This window comes from Marmota marmota, unplaced genomic scaffold, assembly GCF_001458135.2.
Source record: "Marmota marmota marmota unplaced genomic scaffold, marMar, whole genome shotgun sequence".
NCBI lineage: Eukaryota > Metazoa > Chordata > Mammalia > Rodentia > Sciuridae > Marmota > Marmota marmota.
The window spans coordinates 31,976,776-32,002,492 of record NW_026000240.1 but is presented as its reverse complement, the minus strand read 5'-3'; the positions used below and the strand labels follow the sequence as shown (position 1 = coordinate 32,002,492).

At 36.7% G+C, this 25,717-nt stretch overlaps 3 protein-coding genes and 1 pseudogene across 19 annotated transcripts in view; 2 read left to right on the top strand and 2 right to left on the bottom strand.

The window, feature by feature from the left end:
* The window catches only part of Atp2c1 (ATPase secretory pathway Ca2+ transporting 1), a 137,871-nt gene extending 133,295 nt beyond the window's left edge, over positions 1 to 4,576 (top strand). Inside the window, exon 28 of the mRNA XM_015487068.2 lies at positions 2,686 to 4,576. Coding sequence (XP_015342554.2) covers positions 2,686 to 2,781 — 96 coding nt within the window. The 3' untranslated portion in view covers positions 2,782 to 4,576. The remainder of the gene's footprint in view (positions 1 to 2,685) is intronic.
* A 1,681-nt stretch (positions 4,577 to 6,257) lies between these two features.
* Positions 6,258 to 12,593, bottom strand: Aste1 (asteroid homolog 1). 2 transcript variants are annotated; one of them, XM_048794356.1, is made up of 3 exons: positions 12,015 to 12,592; positions 9,860 to 11,185; positions 6,258 to 6,545 (listed from the first exon to the last, which is right to left on the bottom strand). In XM_048794356.1, the coding sequence occupies exons 2-3, from the start codon at positions 11,162 to 11,164 to the stop codon at positions 6,522 to 6,524; spliced, it is 1,329 nt and encodes a 442-aa protein (XP_048650313.1). In that variant the 5' UTR covers positions 11,165 to 11,185; positions 12,015 to 12,592; the 3' UTR covers positions 6,258 to 6,521. The 2 variants fall into 2 exon arrangements, with proteins under 2 accessions (XP_048650313.1, XP_048650312.1); XM_048794355.1 differs by lacking the exon at positions 6,258 to 6,545 and adding an exon at positions 6,552 to 8,353 and having other exon boundaries at positions 12,015 to 12,593.
* A 20-nt stretch (positions 12,594 to 12,613) lies between these two features.
* The window catches only part of Nek11 (NIMA related kinase 11), a 312,014-nt gene continuing 298,910 nt past the window's right edge, over positions 12,614 to 25,717 (top strand). For 14 of the 16 annotated variants that reach the window (XM_048794349.1, XM_048794346.1, XM_048794343.1 and 11 more), the window contains exons 1-2: positions 12,614 to 12,801; positions 15,916 to 16,185. In XM_048794349.1, the coding sequence (XP_048650306.1) occupies positions 16,016 to 16,185 (170 nt within the window). In that variant the 5' untranslated portion in view covers positions 12,614 to 12,801; positions 15,916 to 16,015. Of the gene's footprint in view, positions 12,802 to 15,915; positions 16,186 to 25,717 lie in introns of those variants that run through there. The other 2 variants (XM_048794344.1, XM_048794354.1) reach the window with 2 other exon arrangements.
* On the bottom strand, positions 15,428 to 15,526 carry LOC125613662 (annotated as a pseudogene).

Here is a 25,717-nt window from a genome sequence, read left to right as displayed (position 1 = left end):
CAGGCAGCCGACAGTCGCCGAGTCGCGCGGGCAGCGGCTGGCGGGTCTGGACCTCTGCGCTGCTTGGCGGAGATTCACTCGTCTAGCGCAGACTGTCCCTCCAAAAATCCTACCGATTCCCGGCCGATCTCTCTTTAGTGGAATTTTGCTAGGAGTTTCTCAGCAGGTCGTATCTAAGCGTATCCATGCGTCTCTCTGACCCCGTTGTTGAGGAGGTACTGAAAGCGCTGCCTCCCCTCTCGCCGCCATGTTCCACTCTTCAAGAAATTTTTTGAAATGATTACTAGCTTACTATTTTTAGTAATCAATTGAAGTAGGACTTCTTCTCTTTGAAAATATAGCTAACTATGCTGTTGCAGTTTTAAAATTTATAACTTACTGAAATGGAACATGAGAAGTACAAATATGCTTTTTCATAAGTGTGTTTAAGCGATATCAGAAGCTTTTTAAAATCAGGTTATCTTTATTAAAAATAGAATACAAAATGTGTCAGAATCCAATAATTATGTGTCATCATGTTTATCCTCTAAGTTCTAAAGAAAAGAGCTAATTATTTCAAGGGAGGTAAGAGCAAAATTTTAAGTTAGAATTATACATGTAGTATATGTAGACTTGAGTTTATTCAGTATTGGTGGCTTCAGTATGTTCCTCCAAATTTTCAACCATTAATAACCCAAATCGATTGCTTCCCTCATACAAGCATCGGGGATCTGAGGCAGTTGCCACTCTGTTCTTTGACCAGGTGGTACCCTTTTTCTTCTTTCTTTTTTTTTTTGAATTTGATTTACCCTTTGGTAAGAAGAGTTCAGCTGGGGCATATGACTTTGTGGCATTGAACAGGTGTTCATAAAGTTGCTTAGCCTCAGGACACATGCTCAGGAGACTTTCTACAGAGGCTGATGTTAGCAGTTGTTGGCATAGTCCATGCACCAGGCTTCCACTATACAGTCTGTTCAGTGGGGAAAAAAAAAAAAGTATGGTTGTAAAGCATCAGGTTAGTGCAGTGGGTCAGGTATGATTAACATGGCTTCAATAAATTTTTATCAACACTGAGAGCTCTTACTGTTTTTTCTAAAATTATTAAAATAATTTCAGAATTATCTTGTTCTTCGTTGAAAGGAACTTAGTGATTAAAAAATTACTGGCTGGTGATATATAAAAACTTTTTATTAAATTATGATGATTACTGGTTTTGCAACTAACCCCAAATAGGCCTCTTTATCACTTCAAAGAAAAGGAATTAAAATGACCTTGATAAGCCAAACAGGCAGTTTGTTAAAATTCTTGAAAATTGTAATGGCATAATTTGCAAGGTCATTCACTTGGACTAAAATCCCACTTCACAAATAGAAGATGGGATTAACTGGAACTCTCAAATTGAATATATGACTTAGAGTTGATCAACCGGTGCCTTATCAACCAATGTAGAACCAACATTTAACCAGAGTAAAATAATTTAAAATGAAGCCTTGATTATGCTGAGGTGCAGGAACAATCTCCTGCTGAAATCATTATTAAGAGAACTGTTTGGTCTTGTTTTTCCTGTTGTTGTATAGGGAATCTGTGGTAGCTAGAGAGGATCCAGTAAAGAAATGACTTAAATTATTAAAGGAAAAGGAATAAAAAAATCCAAGTTCAAAAACCAATTAATTTTACTTGGTAGTGGGTTTTTGGGTTAGCTCAGATGAGGCCCAGAGATTTTAAGGACACTTATTTATTGCTAGGAAGCTTTTTATCTTGAAACATCTTCAGAGTTACACCATCATATTTTGTATACCTCCTAAATTATCGCTCAAAGTGCAGGGTACTAGGGCTACAGTCATAAATTAAATAGTCAAATCCCTGCCCTCATAGAACTTATACATTGTTTTCATTTAAAAAATGTTGGTTAGGAGTTGGGGATGTTGTAGATTCAATTTCAAATACTCTCATTTCTAACCATCACCTTTTCCTCCTCCTTTCTTCCTCTAGTACCTCCCAGAAGGGTAATTACAAAGATGTCCAATCCCTTAATCACAGTTTTTTCACTGGCTCAAATCCTACTGCTATCATTTCTTCTTACCGAGCTTAAAACTCCAGAGTCAAATATAATACTACTCTGAGGAACACAGGCTCAACTCCCTTACTGCCTCTCCTGTCTTCATAATTATTTGGCAGGACACAAACCCTAAATGAAGTCTAATAATCATCTCATTAGAATAAAAGTTCCACGAGAACAGAGATTTTTGTTGTTTATGAAACCCTAACACAAAGTAGGCAGTTAATAAATACTGGAATGAATGAGAGTAAAGATTATGACAGGTGGTAAGAGATGCAATTTAAAAAGTCTCATAAAATAACAAACTAGAGTGAATGGGGATACAGTAATATTTCAGTAGTGTCATAAGAAGTAGCTTCTATAAAGTAATAAATACCTGAAGGGAATAAGTTCTGTTATACCAATAGCTGCCTCTCTTTCCCCAGTGATTTTTATTCATTGGATCTGATCATGAAAACATGCTTTGGGAATATGAAAATAACAATGTTTTTCCTGTTTCCAGCTCTTCAGTGATAAATGTGATCCAAGATCAATTCTACTAAGAATAACTTTATAAAGTAACTTCTTTATTTTAGATATAAATAAGAATATTCACTTTTGTATGTATCCATCTGAACTAAAGTTTCCCGTGATGCTTACCGAGTTAGGTCTGGCTCTGGGAGAGGAGTGGACAGCAGCTGGTTGAGATACATCCCCATCTGGAGACAGGACTGCCACTGACAGAAGATGTGAGCTGTGTCTAAATCCAGTCTCCGGCCCGGCCACGTCAGCTCCTTCACTCTTTGGAACTCTTCATACAACATCTTAGCACCACCTTCCTGCAGCTCTTCTTTACCTAGACAAAGAAAGAATTCAAGGCAGTATTTTCCAAAAATAGTGCATCAGCCTGACATTTTCTTCACATATAAAATTTCAGATTCCACAAAGAAGAAAATTAATTTAAAAACCTAATTGTCTTTCTCTTCTGGCTTCATATATACTTTGCTGTATAAAATTGAAATATTTATACTGAAGTAACTTTTTAATGATAACCTAGCTTTCTTCAACCCTAAATTATCTTTTCCTTGAAGTAAGATCTCTTGCTGATCTGTTACCTGATCTTAAACATGTCTGCATGTGAACTCTCCAAATTCTGTCTATGGAAACAAGTGACTATTAAACAACATTCTCTTTACTTTTCTCTTTCACTAATCTTCCTTTCACAGAAACCTCATGCTGTAGTGCACTTGTTTTAAAGAAATAGCTGTGTCCAAAACACTTTTATCTGCTTTATGAGACAAAAACAAAAGTATGACTCGGACTTTGACAAAAAGCTTCTTTAAGGGGCAAGAATGCTGCATGTGTTTAGCTCAATGTTTCTATGTAGGTTTGAGTGGAGATGTGCAAAATTACAACTGGACCAACTTTGAAGTAATAAAAAGGCCCACCTTTTACCAATTATCAAGCAGCAAGGCACTGAGCCTGCCAGGGTTTAGGGTTCACATTTCCTAAAAGAAAAGAAATAGACCCTTGACATGTCCCTTCTGTAGGACTCAGGTAAAAATGTAATAGTTTTTACTCCTGAGAATTTTCTTTACTGTATTATTCAGAGAGGAACAACCCTCAACTTTTGTTCTTATTAAGCAGTTTGTTATGTTTGTTGGTTGTCATATATCCAAAGTCTCTCTGATGGCTATTGTCACACTTGAGTCTCTTAATACTTGGGGTGTTTTTGGAGTTCATGCTGTTTCACTCTTCTCATTTAACTTATTCTTTTAAAAAGCCAACTGCAGAGTAGTGCTATCCAGTAAAACTTCCTGCAGTTATGGAAATGTTCTAAATCAGTGCTGTATCCACATGTGGTTACTGAGCACTTGAAATGGGGCTAATGTGATTGAGAAAGTTGAATTTTTAACTTGAATTTAACCTTAGATGGCTGATAGCTACCATATTAGTACTGTTTTTATGTATGAAAATTTCATACTTGTTTAGATAGTATTACAGCATTCATAATCTTAAAGGGAATGTTGCATTAACGTACTGTGGTGTTTCAATGCTTGAAGACTTATTTCACCAGATAAATGCAGATGAAATTGCCTCAGTATATTTCTGTAGTAGAAATAGAGGGTTTTTTTCCTAATTAAACTCACAGTAGAGGGGAAAAAGATTTTTTTTTTTTAAAAGCACAAACATGAATATTTACTGTGGTTGTAGGTATTCAGAAGTTTGACTTTCAGTAATTTTAAATAAGCTTCCTGTGATGGTGTTGCTGTATTAAAAATGGGGTGGGAAGCATGGACTCAAAATGCAACTGGCAAAACACAGTCACCCTTCCCTAAAGCATTAGGTGCCTTTAAAGTACTAAAAAGGCCCACCTTTTACCAATTATCAAACAGCAAGGCACTGAGCCTGCCAGGTTGCAGGGTGGGATCAGGCAGTGTCAATACATACCAGCTGTATATTCAGGAGTCAAGCCCCTGGCACATCACATGGAAGCACAGCACATGGAAGTGTTTAGAAATATTTACCAATGAATAAATGACATTTTGGTGCCTTTAAGTCTGATGTAATTCATAAGGGTAAATAATTTGGATTTGTGTGAATTCTTGAGTGTACACAGTTGGTAACCAACATGCAAAGACATGTACCTGGAATTTCCAGATACCTACGAGGGCTGTTGATTATGGCATGCAAAGGCCCCATCAGCATCCCCAGCAGAAGGGCTTGTAGATGATGTAGCTTTGCCTTGGCCTCTGCATGCTGCAACCAGTAGCAACTGACAGCAATAGGCAACTTCAGAGAAGTAGGGATTGGCTCCAGGATGGTCTGTTTCACCTTTAGGGTTTCTAACAGAAGCATCTTCCGCCTAACGAAGGAGACCTGAAAATACACACCAAACATCCTACAAATTACTTTGGGGAATTTTTTTCCCTCTATTTTCTTTTTAACAGCAAGAAGAGATTTAATGTCAGCTGTGGAACTTATTTCTGAGGAGAAAAAAGTCATCTATACCCAAAACATTGAAAACACTGATTAGATACATAAATGGGTGTGTGGTCTGCTCCCTCTAAAAAGTCTGTTGCTATTGCAGCCTCTGCTGCTAAGCACATGCAGTGCACACATCACTTGGGAAGGCTGCTAGAAATTTGTTCCTCAGACCTTGTCCCCTACTTTGAGTAATTTGGTGAACACAGCAATCTGCACTTTTAACTAGTAGTCCAGGTATTCTGCTTTAAAAAACAGATCGATATTCAACACTGCTCTTACTTGCTGGTGAGTATTTAGGTGCCACTTTCTCCATGATGCCATTCCTAATCACCTACAGAAGACAAATGTTATATGTACTTATATAGCCTTCTGTTTGAGTCCTGTCTCATGTCCCTTGCCTGCTGAATGTTTTATTGTCTGCTTTTCTCCCATCCTGGGATTGTCCAGTGGTGGACAAGGGAGACAGAACTGCACTGTCCTTGCAATAACACACACCCTTTTTTCATGCTTTATAGAGTGTACTTCAAAAAAGTCAGAAGTTAACAGCCATGAGGATTTTGACCTTCTTGTAGAAATAATTTTTACCTTGATCTCAAAAGACTTTGAGAAAAAGGTCTTATAAGTCACACTCTTACTAATAAGGACATTAAGACTGTTAAAAGGGTATCTTTCAGGGGAACTTTATAATCAAACTTTTAAGAAAATAATTGTATTCCTAGTGTCTGGATGCTGCCATGAAAAGATTTTTTTCTTTCTGGGAGGACAAGATAGTCTTGTACATTTCTTAGCATCTAACACTTTTTATCAGTATTAAGTGTGGCTGACAGTTGAGAATGGATTGTTAATCTGAAAACATCATAACTGACAAAATGGTTTCATCTTCAATGCATGGAGATTTTGAATAGTATGATGATTCTAAGTAGTAAGAATTTTTTTAATTAGAAGTATATGAAGTGCTTTCAGTATAACAATAATGCTTGCTAGAAGTAGCATTAATTAAAGTAAAATAAAAATACATGTCCCAAACTTTAAAAAGCACACAGAACTACATTAATTATTTTCTGTCATATAATGCTTAAGTTATCAATTCTCAAGCCAAGTTAGAACTTTTATGAACAAAGCAAAGAATGGGCTTTGATTTCAGAGGTATTCTGCACTCAACTTTCCTTTGGGCAAGTTTTGTTATTTTCTACAGTTTGTCTGATCATATGTAAAATAGGCATTAAATGATATTATCATTGAACTCACCAGTCCTTGGCTCCTTCCAAAAAGGAAACTACTGTGCTCATAGCCCTTTAAAGCTCCTTAGATTTTATTGCATGTGACAACTCCTTTCCCTTTCCCTTGGGGAGTGAAAGTACAGGCCTGCAGAAGCTGCCACAGGAGAGGCAGAAGTATCCAGAAAGAGGCTGATCTTGGTACTGCCTCATACACCAAGAATGATCCACTTCCATGTCTCCTTGTGATTAACAACCTCCTGTTTTAACTTGAGAGGTGTTCTGTCCACTGCTAACAACTAACATGGTAACCCATGTGGTTTCTGTGGGAATTAAATGAAACATTGTGTAAAGTTTCTATCACAAAAACTGGCACAAAGCAGATAAAGTATTATTAATATAGCATGTTAAAAACAATACTTGTACCTGCATTTGTGCTTGGAATCACATTTGCACCTGGTTTAGATTTATCAAGGGCCAATCAGAGCCAAAGGCATCAAGATAAATACAGAATTAATTTCTATGCTAAAAGAAAGCCAGATGACCCAAGAGCACAGAATGAACTAAAATTTCACCCTTCTCTGAGTGCAGGTAAGTTTTAAGAACACTTGTCATTTCACTTGGCAAGGAATATGATCAGCACGCTCTAATGCATTGATTCAGTTGGATTTCCATATGGGTGTCCTGACTGGTTTCACACCACACAAACACACACAAACACAATGAGCTCTGTAGATGATAGATCTAAATGTGAAATGCAGAAAACCATTTTCATGACCTTGGAGAGGCAAGGATTTCTTAAGTATCTCACAAAAGTGGTATCCCATAAATAATGTAGTCATTTAAATTTTTATTAAGACCTGTTCATTAAAATATAAAAGACAGAATAGATGAGACTATTTGCAAATACTGTATTTGACAAAGGACTGGCAGGCAAAACCACAGAAAAACAGGCAAAGTATTGGAACAAAAAAACAAAAAAGAATATCCAGATAGGTAATGAGCCCATGAAAAGGTGCTCAAGTCATCAAAGAAATACAAATTACCCACCTAACTGACTAAAATGATACTACTACACAACCACCAGAATAGCTTTAAAAAAAAAAATGTGAAAGGCAAGAAAAAACATAGTCCCAAGGGTGTAAGAGTTACTCTCATGCTACTGGTTAGGAATATTAGTTGGTACAATGCGTTGGAATGCTATATAGTAATACTTCTTATACGCTGAACTTCCATGTGTGAGAGTATGACCCAGCAAGTTCCTAGTAGTTACATATGCAAACAGAAATATGTCCATTAAATCGTGTACTGGAATGTTCATGGCACTATTTGAAATAGCTCAAACTGGAAACTGCCCAAATGCCCATCACCAATAAAGCAGAAAAGTCAACTGTGGTATGTTTCCACAATGCAATGTTTACAGTAATGATAAATGAATGATCTATAGCTTTTCACAGTGAAACATGTTAATTTAAGGATGAAAGAATTCCTTCATAGTTATATGAGTACAATTGCATTGTTAAAAGGTCAGGAGAAAGATTACAGAGGGTGGAAGAGATGGTGACTGGAACCAGACTCTATGGAAAGCTTCTGGGGTGGTGATAGTCATTATTCATTTGGGTTTTCTTTGCATGGATGTATCGATTTTGTGATAATAAATCCATCTGTATGACTATCTGTGCACTTTGCTATATGCATATACCTAGGGAGGGAGTAATTACAAAGGGGCAGAGGAAACTCTTAGAGAAGTCGTAGGCACATAAATTGTAGGATGGATTCACAGATATGAACATGTCAATCTTCATCAAAGTGCACACTTTAGATATGTGCACTTCATTGTACATTTATTTTTCAGTAAAGTCATTTAAAAAGTTTAAAAATTGCAAAATTCCAATGTACTATTTATGTTTGAATAGAAATTGATCTTCAGCAAAATATCATTCTTAAGAATACTTTTGTGTTAGCTTTATGATGCTGTGACCTTTGTGACCTGATGAGAGCAACTTAAAGAAGGAAAATTTTATTTTGGCTCATGGTTCCAGAGCTACAGTCCATGATCAGTCAAGTCTACTGCTCTGAGTCCATGGTGAGACAGCAGGACATCATGGCAGAATGTTGTGGCAGAGAACCACTGCTCCATTCATGGTGGCCAGGAAGCAGAAGAGAAGGGATAGAGAAAAGATGAACTCACCCTTCCAGAGTATGACCCTAATGACCCACCTCCTTCCATCATGCTCCACCAGCCCACAATTACCCATTCAAACTTGGATGTTCACTTTCAAACATTCTTGAATTAACTCAGGAGCTTTTGAAGTACACCTCATAGCCAAACCATAACAATTGCTAATTTGAATTTTATTGATATGGGTAGAGTTTTAATTACTTGTTTGAGAATGTGACTTATGCTCAACTTTCTAGTTCTGTAACAATGAAAATGCTATTGAGTGTCAGTTTTATTACTAAGCATGATAAAAATGACATAAAACTGCATCTAGGTCTGATCTATAAATGAACTATATACACTTAATGTGGACTCCACATCTTGGGGCTTCTCTGAGTATAGTAATTTATAATTAGGCATGGCCCTTGAAGGGACCCCAGAAGCTTTGTCTATGGAATTATCATGAGAAAGATTAGATCCTCTGGAGAAGGTGGCTTAAAAGCAACTCTTCAAAATATAATACACATGTCATAAATTTTACCCTTTAAAAGTATTCAACTTAACAGTTTTAGTATATTTACAAAGTGTCTACAACCATTGGCAATTCCAGATCATTTTCAGCACTCCCCAAAGAATCCCTGTTCCTATTAGCAGTCCCTAATGTCAAAGAGGTCCTTACACCCATTTAATATGAATCCTTTTTCCTCATTCTTGAGATGTCACCACTGGGAGGCTTAAGAGGCTAGTTTTTAAACAATGGTGTAGGCCAGGAACTGCATCAATGGGTCTATGAGGCCAGATTATTCTTTGTTGTGGGAGGCTTATCTGCATTTAATTTGTAAGTTTAACTGCAAACATAAACAGTTTTATTTTATAATTTTTAATATAATTAAATAGTATAAAAAGTGAAGGCAACACTGGGATTCATAAGAACATTTTGCCCTTGAAACAGGGATTGATCTGAGTGTTACCCAGGTTAAGCAATGCCAAGTGAGGCTGAGAATCATGAGTATCAAACCAAGCAAGTCACTATGATGCGTAAACCTGAAGCCTAAAAAAAAGGTCCTCGTCAATAAAAAACATTAGACCTACCCATCAGTACTAATATTAATCGAAACCTGATGTAGTATTAGATGTTATACCAATATCAAGTGCCTATATGTATACTTTATTTCTGTAGTTCAGAATTTTTTGTTATTTTTGTAAAGCCACATAACCCCATTCTATTGATAGCTGCTATCAATACAGTAGTGATAATTGTAAAGAAAACACTGTGGAAATGACAGATTTAGAGTTAAGAAGTGTTAAGTCTGAGTCTTCGCAATGACCCTCTGGCTAAGATATTACCTAGTTCACTTGAGTTCTATGAAATGAAGGCAAGACAGCAACTAACCTCAGTTTATCATGTTAAGAGAAATGATACATGTAATGGCACAGTAAAGTGATTAATTAAAATTTCATTTGTATTATACTTACCTTGGTCAATTTGCTCAAATCAGAATGATCTTTGGGCAGTTCTACTGCATGAACAATTGATGTTTTGATGTTTTGATGAATCCTTTCTACTTCACTGAAAGCTAGAGGCTGATGAGGCAAGGCACTCCAGGACATGTTTTCTACATGTGACAAAGAATTTAAAAGAAGCCCATAGATAACTTGCCGGATGGGCTGAGATATTTTGTGGGCATTTGGTCGCTGCATGTTTTCTACCTGTGTTTGAAGAATGGTCCGTCTTAGCACCAGAGCATCACTGATGAAAGGAGACAGCTGGCCTTTGGATAAAGCCACTAGTACCCATTCTGGTAAACCGAGATTCAAGGCATCTGGACAAACATAAGTACCATTTTGGAAGAAGTCCTGCAACTTCACCTGGGACTGCTGGTATTCCTCCATGGAACAGCAGAGAAGTTCCTTAACATTTTCTCGATCCTTTTTTGGGAGGTATTTCAGAACATTATCTAGTGCTTCAGTAGGGTCAGCAAAATGAGACAACCAGTTCAGAAGTCCCAGAACTCGGTGGTGTCTCCTTCCCTTAGAACTAGTAGCTCTAAGAGGAAGGCGTACTTTACTTAAGAATGTCTCTATGATGGGCAGATTAATATGGTCATTCCCACACAGTACTGCGAAGAGAGGTAGTAGAGCTTTGTTCATATTGCTGAAGTAATGGCAGAGTGCATCAAGGGAAAAGCATTTGGCAGGAATATAGTAGTTTTGTGTGCCCTTAATAGTGTTCATATTTCTCCACTGGAAGCCATTCAATGGACAAAACCCTGTTTTCAGGTCAAAAATGCAAAAGTCACTATCTGATGATAACACAGGGCAATTCCAGTGATTGGCAAGTGTCATAATATCCCGATCTGCTTCTGAAAAGCACTGGACAAAACATACTTGCAGCTTGATCAAAACCTGTAGGAACACTTCACGGATGAGTAAGGGACACACACACCCACCCCCACCAATAGATAGGGAATGGGCCATCTGAATCTTCTCTCTAGCTCGATCCTTTAAAGTTATAAGCTTTTTATCTGAAATGTCACATCCTCCATCTAATACAACATACGGGCATATATTACAAGCAAACAGTGATTCAAAGAAGTTTTCTACAACCTCTGCAAAAGAATCATAGTCCCCTCCATACCGAAGCTCCAAATTTGAATTGAAGCAAAGTCGGTGGAAAAGAGCATAGCCATCAATGATAATTTTTGTGTCCCGCAACTTCAAATCAGTGAAGAACTCATTACTGTGATCTTCCACGAAACTCATTAGTCCTCGGATACCCATGATGACAGTCTGAAGAACTGCCTGTTTAAAACAATGGAACACATTTTCAAATCATGGCTCTCAGCCCCATTAAATCAATAAGTAGCAAATGTTATAAAGTGTTCTTTAGATGGAACATGTTGGTTGTCACCATCTCTGAATTCATACCTAGTTCCTCAGGCAATATTAGCTGAGCACTTTTGTTTTCCTGTGTGAGATAAGGCACAATTCATTGATTCCATGGGTTTTAATCTTTGGACAGAGAGAGAGACTGCTGATGATTCTAAAGGAAAATCAGCTAAAATCCATTATGGATACACCAGAATGTAAGTTCTATGGACTTTTGTGGGGCAAAATAAAAAGTGCTAAGCTACAAAAATGATATCCTTATCAATCTCATAAAAATAATCAGAAAGCACTGGATTTCAGTAAACTCAAGTGTGCAGGACCCATGATAGTCATCTAGTTTTTCTTTTTTTATTGATAATCAGCATTTAGGAACTTCTTTCAGGTCCTGGGCTTGTGGGCCCTTCTAAATTGGTAAGGAAAACTACTGCTTCCTGTCTCTAGGAATCCAACTACCAGATCATTCCATCTGGAAACTCTTTTCATCTTATCATGCATATATCTGAAGCAGTTTATCTTCCCTACTTGGGTAACAACTTACAGAATTAGTATTACTGTTTGTTTTCTTTTAGTTTCAGGGTTCACTATGGCTCAGTAATGGTATTATGACCAAACCTGCCTTTATTTAAAACCCTGCATTTTGTCAACAATGCATTTTGGATTTTAGAGACACTGCATTAAAGTTTATTTATTATCTTGATCACTAAATTTTTTGACATCCACTTATATTTTGCCCTTGACTCACCTCAGCCTAGTCCCAGTCTTGTTCATTTCTCAGCACCTCATCCTATATAGTTCTAGTTTCTTTACAGTCTGTCGTGTAAAGCGTCTGCGAATACAGATCTTGTTGACTCGCTCTAAGCCCATTAGAGGGCCGTGCACGAAGTAGTTGTTCAGCAAATGCCAACTGGGTAGCAAATGGTGCTCAAAAGGTCTAATTCCTCAAATACAGGCCTTGGTGCGCCGCGCCACCCCGGTCTTCACAACCTGCCCCGACCAGCAGCGGCGCCCTCCTGCTGTGTCCTCGCAGAAGTAGCTCCTCCATCAGAATCCCGCAGGAGCCCAGGGGACTCGCAGCCCCCGCGTTAGGCAGTTTAACCCCAAGGCCGGCAACCGGAAGTCTCCGGCGTGGCGTCAACGGGAAGTCGAGTTCGGTGAAGACCAGGGTGCCAGACTAGGCGGTCGGGAGGCGAAGGTGCTTCTCGGGCCCAGAGATGCTCAATTGCTAAAGAAGGTTGGGACGTATGTTTAGAAACGGCTGCTGTCTAGCTGGGAAGCTGGGCCCGCAGGTCTCCCCCCCACCCCCCACACACCTATTTGGGTCCACGAGCACTTCCGCCTGGGTGAAAGCCTCGCCCCGACTTCCCAGCATGCCCCGCGCCGTCTCCTTGGCGACGGCGCCAAACAGCTGTAGCCTCGGTGTTCTGGAGCACGGCGGGGTACCGCTGCCCCTAAATTGAGGCCCGCCGAGTTACTGGCGGGACTCGGGCATGCCGCCGGGGCCGCGGCTCCTCCGCCCGCGGCGGCGAAAGGTAAAGCGAACTGAGCTCCTCGCGGCGTGCCCCGCTCCTCCTCGCGGGGAAGGTCGTGACTTCGAGCTGCCGCGGGCAGGGTCCTGCTTCTCTAGGCCTCTCTCCTTGCTTCTTCTCCTTATCCCCGACTCGTCACCTCCGGGATCTCTTAGTCTTGGGAAAATAAGAGTATCTGTTCCCCTCGATATGGCCTAATCAGCTTTGAGAATTGTTTGTTTTACGTCAAAGTTGAAGTTTACCTTTAAGGACAGTTAGACGTCTAGTTTAGCAGAACCTGGTGTCAAATCGGCTTCCTCGAATTTATTACCAGGGAACAAGTTTATTACTTAGTTTTAGCAAGTGGTAAACACTCACCTTTCCTTTGTTTTTGCTCCAGGGAAATTCTTTTCACTTCCCGTGGACAACTTGCATAAGAAGATAATCTCTCCCCTTTCTGTAGGTTCTCATCCATCTTTTCATTTGTCTCCTCTTCCCCCCCCCCCCCCCCCCCCACACACACACACAAAATCATAAAGGNCTTTGGGCGGCAGTTAGTCTGTTGGACACTATTTTGCCCTCATAACATTCTAGTATATGTCAGGTGTTGTGCCAAGTCCTGGGGATACAAAGGTTTCTTCTTGCGCTCAGGGGTTAGGGGTGTTGATGAGAGAACAGGTAGATCAAGTGAACTGTAAATCTAAAAGCTGGTACATTGCTGGGTAGACTTATAGGAGACCAGGGGAAGGGATGGGCTACACGTGCACTGGGATGACCCAGGGTGGCAGGGCTGATGTGAGGTTGGGCTGCAGGGACCCTAACCCCAGAGTACTCTGCAGCCCAGGACAGACTGCTTGCCCGCTGCCAGATTTAAACTCTTCTTTACAAATAGGAGTTCTGGATCTGAACTTCCCATAACTATTCTGCCCTCGAATTCTGTGCTTTACTAACTGGGGACTTTAATCTCTCTAGAATAAGAATTACTGAGGGATCTGAAGCCCTGTTTTCAGTTGAAAAGATTGAGAGTCCATACTTTTTTCTGAACAGCTCAATTGTCCAGAATATACTTTTATATGCTAGTGAGGAAAACAAAAGGTACATTTAGAGATTAGAGGCCTGCTCTCCAGTTTTCCCTATTTTTTTTTTTTTTTTAGCAGCAAATTTCACTAATATTTCTTTGAGGAGGGGCATTTCTCTAATCTCACTGGCATGGGGTGAAACAACTAATTAGTTTGAAAATAAAATGTAATAAATAATAATTTAAGTAAATAAAATGTGATCAATGGATTTTTAAGTAATAAAATTTAATAAATGGATATTTACATGTTTATGTTCTCTTTTAAGAATATATGAGGTCATTTTGTGGTTGATTGTCATTGACACTACTATCACATAAAGACAACTGATCTTCATTATAAACAATAGATTTTTTTAAAAATATTTTTTAGTTGTTGATGGACCTTTATTTAATTAATTTATTTATATGTGTTGCTAAGAATCGAACTCAGTGCCTCACACATGCTAGGCAAGCACTCTACCACTGAGCCACAACCCAGCCCCCCAAACAATAGCTTTTTTACTTACTACTTTGGAATTATTGAATATGAAAACCTAACTTCAAGGCATAGTCTTCAATTTAAAATCATTTTCATATAGATTTAAAACAAAAGCATAATTTTCATGATTACTAGCAAAACAGTTAACATTTTGATGAAATAAAAATGATTTTACTATGTACCTACTCATGAAATAGTCCTACTTCTCATAACTCTGCCATACATTTCATATGTCCTTGAGGAATTACAGATTTATCCATAGCATATTTATATTCAACTAATATTAGAATATGATTTTAGTTTTGAAATACATTTGTATTCTAACCCAGAGAGATTACCCTCTACCCACAGGGTATAGTAGAAGCTTCAGAAACTGGATCAGAATTTGCTTAACATGGGAAGAAATTCATTCTGAATTCTTATCCTTCCTCTCATCTATTATAATAAGTGGAAAAACTATGATTAAAATTTACAGGAAAAAAAACTAAACCAGTATTAAGCTATCTTCTTTAATTCTAACTCAGTATTTGTAAACCATAATAGACCTAAAGTGCAAAGAGAGTATTGCAAAATGTTGATGCAAGTGTGTAGATTTAAGGAATTGACAACTGTATTTGGATTTTTTTTTGATGGTCCCAGAGATTTAACCCCAGGATACTCTATTACTGGGATAGATTCCCCAGCCTTATTATTTACTTATTGTACTGAAGATTGAACCCAAGGGCACTTTACCACTGAGCCACATCCTCAGCTCTCCTTATTTTTTAAATTTGAGACAGGGTCTTACAAAGGCTGGCATCAAATTTGCGATCCTTCTGCCTCAATCTCTGGAATCACTGGGAGTACAGATGTATGTGTGGTTCCCAGGCCATCATTTTTCATGGTTTCCTTTTTGTTTCCTCTCTCTCTCTCTCTCTCTCTCTCTCTCTCTCTCTCTCTCTCTCTCTCCCCACCCCCCACCTCTGTCTTTCCCTCTCTGTCTCCCTCTTTCTCTCCCTCTCTCCCTCTCCCCTTCTTTTGGGGTTTGAATCCAAGGGGTACCTTACCACTGAGCTTCATCTCCAGCCCTTTTTATTTTTATTTTAAAACATTTTTAAAATAAGGGATCCTTCACAAATTTGCATGCCATCCTTGCTCAGGTACCATGCTAATCTTTTCTGTATTGTTCCAATTTTTGTATATACCCTTTTTATTTTTAATTTTATTAAGGATTTTGCTAAGTTGATTAGGGTCTTTCCAAATTACCTGGACTGGCCTCTAATTTGAAATTCTTCTGCCTCAGCCTCCTGAGTAGCTGGGATTGCAGGTGTGTACCACCAGATGGGCTGGATAGCCTTTTGTTTGTTTGTTTTTAGTTTTGACAAATTTGGATGTACTAAGATAGATTCTCTTACCATGAAAGATTGCCTTGTCCTGGAATTTGCAGCTTCTACCTTTTTTCTTTCCTTTGAAATCATTAAAACTAACCAATAAGGAATCATTCAATCTGTTAATCAAGGTGCAGTTCTCACTGTCTAATACTTATATATTCTGTAGGAGTCAGCATCTTTTAGACCTGATGTGTGGATTTTTCACATTTCAGGCACTGACCAACATTTGCTGGATGAATTGGATCATCTATTAGGAGACTTGATTGTTAAGTTTCTATAAATGAATAGACCAGTACTATCTTGTTTGGAGCGATGTTGAAATTCCAAGAGGCAGCTAAGTGTATGTGTGCATCAACAGCTGTTTCCACTTATCCAGAGACCTTGATTGCAAGAAGATATGTGCTTCAGCAGAAACTTGGAAGTGGAAGTTTTGGAACTGTCTATCTGGTTTCAGATAGGAAAGCCAAAAGAGGAGAGGAATTGTAAGTAAAATGCTTCATACTGACCTTGGCTCTCTGTATGTCCAACTACTGGCTGATTAAGAACATTGGATAACCTTGAACCTGTTTTTTGCATTAAAGCAAGAAGCTACTAAAGCTATTCCTTCATTTATCTCTTCAGATATGTTTTTTTTTTCTTTCTTCTTTTGTGGTCTTGGGAATTGAACTCAGGGCCTCATGCTTGCCAGGCAAGCGCTCTGCCACTCAGTTATACCCCAGCCCCAGATAAGGTTCTTAAAGGCATTTCAGTTGTGAATAAAGTATCCAAATGACCTAAAGAAGGTAAATGGGATAGATCATATGATAATTTTTTAGTAAACCACAGTCCCAGTTACAATATTGCTTACACTGAACTTGATTGAAACTTCTTGAATAAGAAAAAGAAGTAATGTTTATGACTGCACTTTTAGAAGTGTTATGAAATATAAATAAGCAGTAATTCACATTTGAGGTGAAAATGATGTATTAAAGGAAACATGGCATTAATTTTATTTGGCTTTTCTCTGAAAGAAATTTTCAAAATCTGTACTCAAAAAGCCCTCAGATAGATATTTAAACCAAATTCAGTCTTTGTTTAAAATTAGCTTATGTTAATGACTTCCTTGTAAATTGCTTTTCTTTGGTTTTGACCCTATAACTCCCAGAGAAAAATGTAATAATACTTTTTGGATAGTACATTTCTTCTGGATGAGGATACACTTTCATTTTTAGCTTAAAGCTTTTTTTTTTTTTAATTTTGGCAGTGAAAGTTGGAACTGAAGTTAGGATAAGAAACTTGCAATTAGAAACAGGAGCAGAGAAAGCAGAAGCAAAATGATCCAAGAAATCAGCCCTTAGCCCTAGAAGACCAGATTTCCATCCCATAGTCTGTTCTTTTATTCAGAAGTTTTTTAGATACTGAGTTACTCCAGCTTTTTCTCATTGGATATTTAAGTGCAGATTTAAAGTTAGTGTGTGATAAATACTTTTCTACTTCTTCATATTCACAGAAATTACAAAAGCAAGTGTCACTAATACTACTACTTTATTTTAAAGATCAACCTTTAAAGTAGTTTGTGTAGAATTTTTTAAAGTTGTAATTTTAAATAGTTTTCAATAAATTTCTACATGAAGAATGGTGAAAGAGCTGGAATTTTACTGATATTCTTAGAACATGCATTATGACTCCTGCCCCCCAAAGGATTTTTCCCCTTTAATCCTAGAGGTGCTTTTCTAGCAGCACAGAGTAGGATGATGAATATTTGGCAATTATTAGAGAGCCTTCAGCATTGAGCATAAGACCTAATTTTGGCCGAGGACTTATAAAAACCACACTTTGGACCATGTCAAATTTGAGTTTTTTCAACTAATGAGAGAGATGAGGAATTTAAAGAGAATTCACAGAAAGGCTAAAATGTTGATTAAAAGGAGCTAAAATAAAATGTGTGAAAACCAATCTTGAAAGCTCTGGACTTGACATTAATGTGTGTAGTGTGTAGTGTGGGGGGGTGGGTATGTGAGGCTGTTCATAGGGGGAAAGAAAATAAGAAAAGGTGGGGGGTCTGGGACTGGTTGGCTGGTAATGATTTATAAGTGACCTTTCTTATATTGGAAATAATCTTAAAACACAAGACTTGAGCTGGAGATGACAGACAAATCCTAGTGTTGTGGAGTGAATCCAATGGTGAGAATAATGGTCAAATCATTTGGCACTAAAAGGTGTAGTCTAGGACTATTTGGAAAAGGAATCATTCATCATCTAAAATAAATTACATACTGGTCGAATGCAGCCTTCAGGTGTGTTTTGTTTGGTCTGCATAGAATTTCTTTTTAATCCTAAATTAGTTGCTAGTATTTTCAAATGGGCAGCTCTCAAAAATTGAGCATTTTATCTCCTTTAGAAGAATAAAACAAAAAGGTTGATAACATTTGCTAAAATCTGTGCCTATGTAGCCACAGTGGACTGGACCTGGCTAGCAACTACTCCCTTTAGACAAATTCTTTGTTCTCTGATTAGCCACATTCCTGCTCCTGTTCATGTCCCTTAGGCCTAACTGCATCTTACCTTTCCACTATCTGCTGTTTTTTTTTTTTTTCTGGAAATTTACTAAACCCGGAAAGAGAATGGATATGACTGCTCATGAAATCCTAGAATGCTAGAAAGAGGGCACTACAGTGTCATCATTAAGACCATGGCTCAGAAGCTAAAGAAGCCAAAGAGTAAAGCATACCTGTTTTTAACTGTGAGGTTAATGTTACTCCGGTTCCTAATATGAACTTTACTATGCTCATCTGTAACGTGGTATAATATCTCATAAGACTGTAATAAGGATTAAATAAAATGTCTACCTATTTTTATAAGATGAAGCTATCACATGGCCTTACAGAGAATTATCACTCAGTAACAACTGAAATTCACGTTAATTATAAACAAGCCAAGTCAATAAAATAATTAAAGGAAGTCTAATCAAACTTTAGCCAATCTACCCAGTGACTGCTTTTGGAATCCTCTACTAAGTGGAAGTTTTTCTTTTGCACTCTGCTTTTGAGAAACAAATCTTCCAAAGTAATTTGCTATTAGGCATGTGATTTTAAAAAACTTCTTCAAGGATTTTTTTCGATATAATAATTCTGTTGTCATTTACTCTTTTACATCTCTAAAACTTATAAAAGAAAATTTACAATCAAAGTATTGCAGTTTCTCATTATGCCACTTGGGGGCACCACTCTATCATTGATATTTTGTGTATACTGTGATCTTTAATTACATTCTTTTAAATTTTTATTGACTTCCAGATTAGCTATGGGATAAAAGTAAAAGCCACACGCATTACACTTGATTATTGCATGTTTGGAGAGAGTTTTCTTTTGGTATAAATATCTGGCATTCCTTTTTTAGTTATCTCAGTAGAATAAAATTAAATTGTTATATTGAGTAGTGAATGGGATAGAGGTTTTTCCTTTATTGTGTTTTACATTTTGAAACTTAAAAAGCAACTTTTGGGATTTTAAAAAATAAGTATAGCTACTCTGGTCTAATTAATGTAATTATGTTGTATTCCTAAAAATATTTTTCTAGTTTTAGTTCATAATTTCATCTTATTTTTTGTTAAGATGTCAAAGTATGTTTTCTTTTTTGCAAACCCAAATGATTTTTTAATTGACACATGAGTATTGTACATATTTATGGGATACTATGTGCTATTTTTATACACGTATACATATACACACACATACACACACTTGCATATATAATATAATGTTCAAATCAGGGCAAGTATGTCTCTTTCCTCAAACATCACTTCTATGCCATGAAACCATTAAAAATCTTGTCTTGAAGCTTTTAAAACATATACAGTACATTTTCATTATCTATAGTCACACTACTGTGAAATAGAACATAGAACTTATTTCTCACATTTAACTATACCTTAGTATCCATTAACCAACCTTTTCCCATACATTCTACAGCCTTTGGTAACCATTATTTTAAATTCTACTTCTATGAGATAAATTTCTTTAGACATATGAGTGATGTTATGTGGTATTTGTCTTTCTATGTCTGGCTTATTTCACTTAAGAAAGTATTTTCCTGCTTATCCATGTTGTTATAAATGATTGAATTTCATTATTTTTATGTCTAGATAGTATTTCATTGTGTAAATGTACCAAACTTTCTTTATCCATTCATCAATTGATGGGATACTTAGTTTTATTACATTTCTTGGCTGTTGTGAATAGTGCTTCAATAAACAAAGATGTCTAGTTTACATAGTAATTTCATTTGCTTTGAATATATGATTAGTAGTGTGATTGCTGGATCATATGGTTATTTTATTTTTAATTTTCTGAGGAACCACCCTATTGTTTTCCATAATTGCTGTACTAATTTACATTCCTTCAAATGGTGTGCAGAGGTTCTCTTTTTTCTACATCCTTGTCAATACTTGTTATCTTTAATCTTTTTGGTAATAGATTCTAACTGGAATGAGGTGATATCTCATTGTGGTTTTGATTTGCATTTTCCTGATGATTAATGATGTTATGTATTTTTCATCTATCTGTAGGTTGTTTCTGTCTTCTTTTGAGAAATGTCTCTTTAGGTCTATTGCCCATTTTTAAATCAGATTATGTGTTTTACTATTTTTCTTTTTTCTATTAAGTTTCTTATATATTCTCGATGTTGACTCTTCTCTGTCTTTTTTTTTTTAATAAATGCACGACAGCAGTGGAAAGCATTACAATTCTTATTACACATATAGGGCACAATTTATCTTATCTCTTTATATAAAGTATGTTCACGCCAATTTATGCCTTTATACATGTACTTTCTTGTTGTTGTTTGCATTACAATTCTTAATACTATATATACCACAATTTTTTGTATCTCTGTTTGCATATAAAGTATGTTAACACCTAATTCAAGTCTTCATATATGTACTTTGTATAATGATGTCCATCACATTCTACCATCCTTGCTAATCCCCTGCCCCCTCCCTTTCCCTCCCACCCCTCTTCCCTATATAGAATTCATCTATTCCTCCCATGCTCCTCCTCCCTACCCCACTATGAGTCAACCTCCTTATATCAGAGAAAACATTCAACATTTATTTTTGGGGGGGATTGGCTGACTTCACTTAGCATTATTTTCTCCAATGCCATCCATTCACCTGCAATTGCCATGATTTTGTTCTTTTTTAATGCTGAGTAAAATTCAATTGTGTATATATGCCACATTTTTTTTATCCATTCATCCACTGAAGGACATCTAGGTTGGCTCTACAGTTTAGTTATTGTGAATTGTGCTGCTATAACCACTGATGTGGCTGTGTCCCTGTAGTATGCTGTTTTTAAGTCTTTTGCATGTAAACAGAGGAGAAGGATAGCTGGGTCAAATGGTGGTTCCAAGATCATATGATTCCATATTTCCAAGGAATCTCCATATTGCTTTCCAAATTGGCTGCACCAATTAGCAGTCCCACCAGCAATATATGAGTGTACCTTTTTCCCCATATCCTCACAACACTTATTGTTGTTTGTTTTCATAATAGCTGCCATTCTGACTGGAGTGAGATGATATCTTAGAGTAGTTTTGATTTGCATTTCTCTGATTGCTAGAGATGATGAGAATTTTTTCATATATTTATTGATTGATTGTATATCCTCTTCTGAGAAGAGTCTGTTCAGGTCCTTGACCCATTTGTTGATTGGGTTATTTGTTTTTTTGGTGTTTAGCTTTTTGAGTTCTTTATATACCCTAGAGATTAGTGCTCTATCTGATGTGTGAGCGATAAACATTTTCTCCCAGGATGTGGGCTCTCTGTTCACCTCACAGATTGTTTCTTTTGCTGAGAAGAAACTTTTTAGTTTGATTCTATCTCATTTATTGATTCTTGGTTTTAATTCTTGCACTATAGGAGTCTTATTAAGGAAGTTGGGGCCTAATCCCACATGATGAAGATTAGGGCCTACTTTTTCTTCTATTAGACACAGAGTCTCTGGTTTAATTTTATTAGGACCTTGATCCATTTTGAGTTATGTGTTGTGCATGGTGAGAGACAGGGGTTTAATTTCATTCTGTTGCATATGGATTTCCAGTTTTCCCAGCACCATTTGATGAAGATGCTATCTTTTCTCCGGTGCATGTTTTGGAAGCTTTGTCTAACATAAGATAATTGTAATTTTGTGGGTTAGTCTCTGTGTCCTCTATTCTGTACCATTGGTCTACCGGCCTGTTTTGGTGCCAATACCATACTGTTTTTGTTACTATTGCTCTGTAGTGTAGTTTAAGGTCTGGTATAGCAATGCTACCTGCTTCACTCTTCCTGCTTAGGATTGCTTTAGCTATTCTGGGTCTCTTATTCTTTCAAATGAATTTCATGATTGCCTTTTCTATTTCTGTGAGGAATGCCATTGGGATTTTTATTGGAATTGCATTAAATCTGTATAGTGCTTTTGGTAGTATGGTCATTTTGATAATATTAATTCTGCCTATCCAAGAGCAAGGAAGACCCTTCCATCTTCTAAGGTCTTCTTTGACTTTTTTCTTTAGGGTTATATAGTTTTCATTGTATAGTTCTTTCACCTCTTTTGTTGATTCCCAAGTATCTTATTAATTTTGAGGATATTGTGAATGGGGTAGTTTTCCTCATTTCCTTCTCAGAGGATTTGTCACTGATATGCAGAAATGCCTTTGATTTATGGGTGTTGATTTTATAACCTGCTACTTTGCTGAATTAATTTACTAATTCTAGAAGTTTTCTGGTGGAGCTTTTTGGGTCTTCTAGGTATAGAATCCTATCATCAGAAAATAGAGCTAATTTAAGTTCTTCTTTTCCTATACATATCCCTTTAATTTCTTTTATCCGTCTAATTGCTCCGGTCAGTGTTTCAGAAACTACGTTGATTAGAAGTAGTGAAAGAGGGCATCCCTGTCTTGTTACAGATTTTTGAGGGAATGCCTTTAGTTTTTCTCCATTTAGAATGATGTTGGCCTGAGGCTTAGTGTAGATAGCCTTTACAATGTTGAGATATGTTCCTGTTATCCCTAGTTTTTCTAGTGTTTTGAACATAAAGGGTGCTGTATTTTGTCTAATGTTTTTTCTGCATCTGTTGAGATGATCATATGATTCTTATCTTTAAGTCTGTTGATGTGATGAGTTACATTTATTGATTTTCGAATGTTGAACCAACCTTGCATCCCTGGGATGAATCCCACTTGATCATGGTGCACAATCTTTTTGATATGTTTTTGTATTCTATTTGCCAGAATTTTGTTGATAATTTTTGCGTCTATGTTCATTAGAGATATTGGTCTGAAGTTTTCTTTCTTTGAAGTGTCTTTGTCTGGTTTTGGAATCAGGGAGATATTGGCCTCATAGAATGGGTTTGGAAATGCTCCCTCTTTTTCTATTTCCTGAAATAAATTGAAGAGTATTGGTATTAGTTCTTCTTTAAAGGTCTTGTAAAACTTGGCTGTGTATCCATCCAACCCTGGGCTTTTCTTGGTTGGTAATCTTTTGATGGCTTCTTCTATTTTCTCACTTGATATTGGTCTGTTTAAGTTGTGTGTATCTTCCTGACTCAAACTGGATAGATCTGCTTTTTTTGTATTTGCTAAGAGTTGCTTTGTGGCATAGTATATGGGCAAATTTGTCGATGCCTTCAATGTCTTCTATTTTGTTGGAGTATATGGTTTCAAAACAATTTCTAATTATCCTCTGTATTTCTGTAGTGTGTGTTGTAATATGGCCTTTTTCATCACATATGCTGGTAATTTGAGTTCTCTCTCTCCTTCTCGTCATTAGTGTGGCTAAGGTCTGTCAATTTTAATTATTTTTTCAAAGAACCAACTCTTAGTTTTGTCAATTTTTTCAGTTGTTTCTTTTGTTTCGATTTCATTGATTTCAGCTCTAATTTTAATTATTTCTTGCCTTCTACTGGTTTTGCTGCTGATTTGTTCTTCTTTTTCTAGGGCTTTGAGATGTAGTGTGAGGTCATTTATTTGTTGACTTTTTCTTCTTTTAAGGAAGAACTCCATGCAATGAATTTAGTACTGCTTTCATAGTGTCCCAGAGATTTCTATATGTTGTATCTGTATTCTCATTTTCCTCTAAGAATTTTTTAATCTCCTCCTTGATGTCTTTTGTAATCATTGTTCATTCAGTAGCATATTGTTCAGTCTCCATGTGATGCACAAATTTTTATTTTTTATTTTGTTATTGTTTTCCAATTTCATTTCATTATGATCTTATAAAATGCATTATAGTATCTCTACTATTTTGTATTTGCTAAGAGTTGCTTTGTGGCATAGTATGTGGTCTGTTTGAGGAAAGGATCCATGTGCTGCTGAGAAGAAAGTATATCCGCTAAATGTCGGTTGAAATATTCTTTATATGTCAGTTAAGTCTTAAGTTATTATTTGTGTTATTGAGTTCTATAATTTCTTTATTCATCTTTTGTTTGGAAGATCTATACAGTGGTGGGAGAGGTGTGTTAACGTCACCCACGATTATTGTGTTGTGGTAAATTTGACTCTAGAACTTGAGAAGAGTTTGTTTGATGAACATAGCTGCACCCACCATTGTTTGGGGGCATATATATTTATGATTTTTATGTCTTGTTGGTGTATGGTTCCCTTGAGCAGTATGCAATGTCCATCTTTATCCCTTTTGATTAACATTGGCTTGAAGTCTACTTTATTTGATATGAGTATGGACACCCCTGCTTGCTTCAGTAGTCCATGTGAGTGGTATGATTTTTCCTAACCTTTCACCTTCAGTCTGTGTATGTCTTTTCCTATCAGATGATTCTCCTGTAGGCAGCATTTTGTTGCATCTTTTAAAAAAATCCAATCTGCTAGCCTATGTCTTTTGATTGGTGAGTTTAAGCCATTAACATTTAGGGTTACTATTGAGACATGATTTGTATTTCCAGCCATATTTGTTTACTTTTGTTATTTAATTTGACTTGGTTTTCCTCTTTGATTAGTTTTTCCTTTAGGGTGCGACCTCCCTCTGCTGGTTTTCATTGGTGTTTTTCATTTCCTCTTCATGAAATATTTTGCCAAGGATGTTTGGTAGTGCCAGTTTTCTAGCTATAAATTCTTTAACTTTTGTTTATCATGGAATGTTTTTATTTCATCTTCAAATCTGAAGCTTAACTTTGCTGGATACAAGATTCTTGGTTGGCACCCATTATCTTTCAGAGCTTAAAATATGTTGTTCCAGGATCTTCTAGCTTTCAGGGTCTGTGTTGAAAAATCTGTCATTATCCTAATTGGTTTACCCCTGTATGTGATCTAATTTCTTTCTCTTTTGGCTTTTAAAATTCTCTCCTTATTCTGTATGTTGGGCATTTTCATTATAATTGCCTTGGTGAGGATTTCTTGTGATTTTGCACATTTTTGGCATCCTGTAGGCTTCTTGGATTTGGATTTCCATTTCATTCTTCATGTTTGGAAAGTTTTCTGATATTATTTCATTGAATAGATTGGTCATTCTTTTGGTTTGGACCTCTATGCCTTCCTCTATCCCAATAACTCTTAAATTTGGTCTTTTTATGCTATCCCATATTTCTTGAATGTTCTGCATCATTTTCACTGTGTTGTCTATGTTTTTTTCAAGATGATATATTTTATCTTCATTGTCTGATGTCCTATCTTCTAAGTGGTCTACTCTGTTGGTGATGCTCTCATTTGAGTTTTTAATTCAGTTTATTATTTCTTTCATTTCAAGGATTTCTGTTGTTTTTTTTTTTTAAATATAACCTCTATCTCCTTGTTGAGGTGATCTTTTGCTTCTTGGATTTATTTATATAGCTCATTGTCAAAGTGATCTTTCACTTCCTGTATTTGTTCTCTGATGTCTTCTTTGAGAACCAAAAAACATTTTAATCATGTATATCCTGAAATCTTTCTCTGTAATTTTTTCTGCTATAGCTCTTCTTCTAATGATGTGTTGTCTTGATTTGTTTGTGGTACTTTCTTCCCTTGTCTTTTCATGTTGCTCATGTTTCTTTCTTTCCAGCTCTGTGG

Excerpts from the sequence above, each read along its gene's own strand:
- Aste1 (XM_048794355.1), bottom strand. The coding sequence starts at position 11,164 with ATGGGTATCCGAGGACTAATGAGTTTCGTGGAAGATCACAGTAATGAG. Across the intron at positions 8,354-9,859 it reads ATTTGAGCAAATTGACCAAG|TGGTTCTCTGCCACAACATT; the intron begins GTAAGTATAATA and ends TGAATGGAGCAG.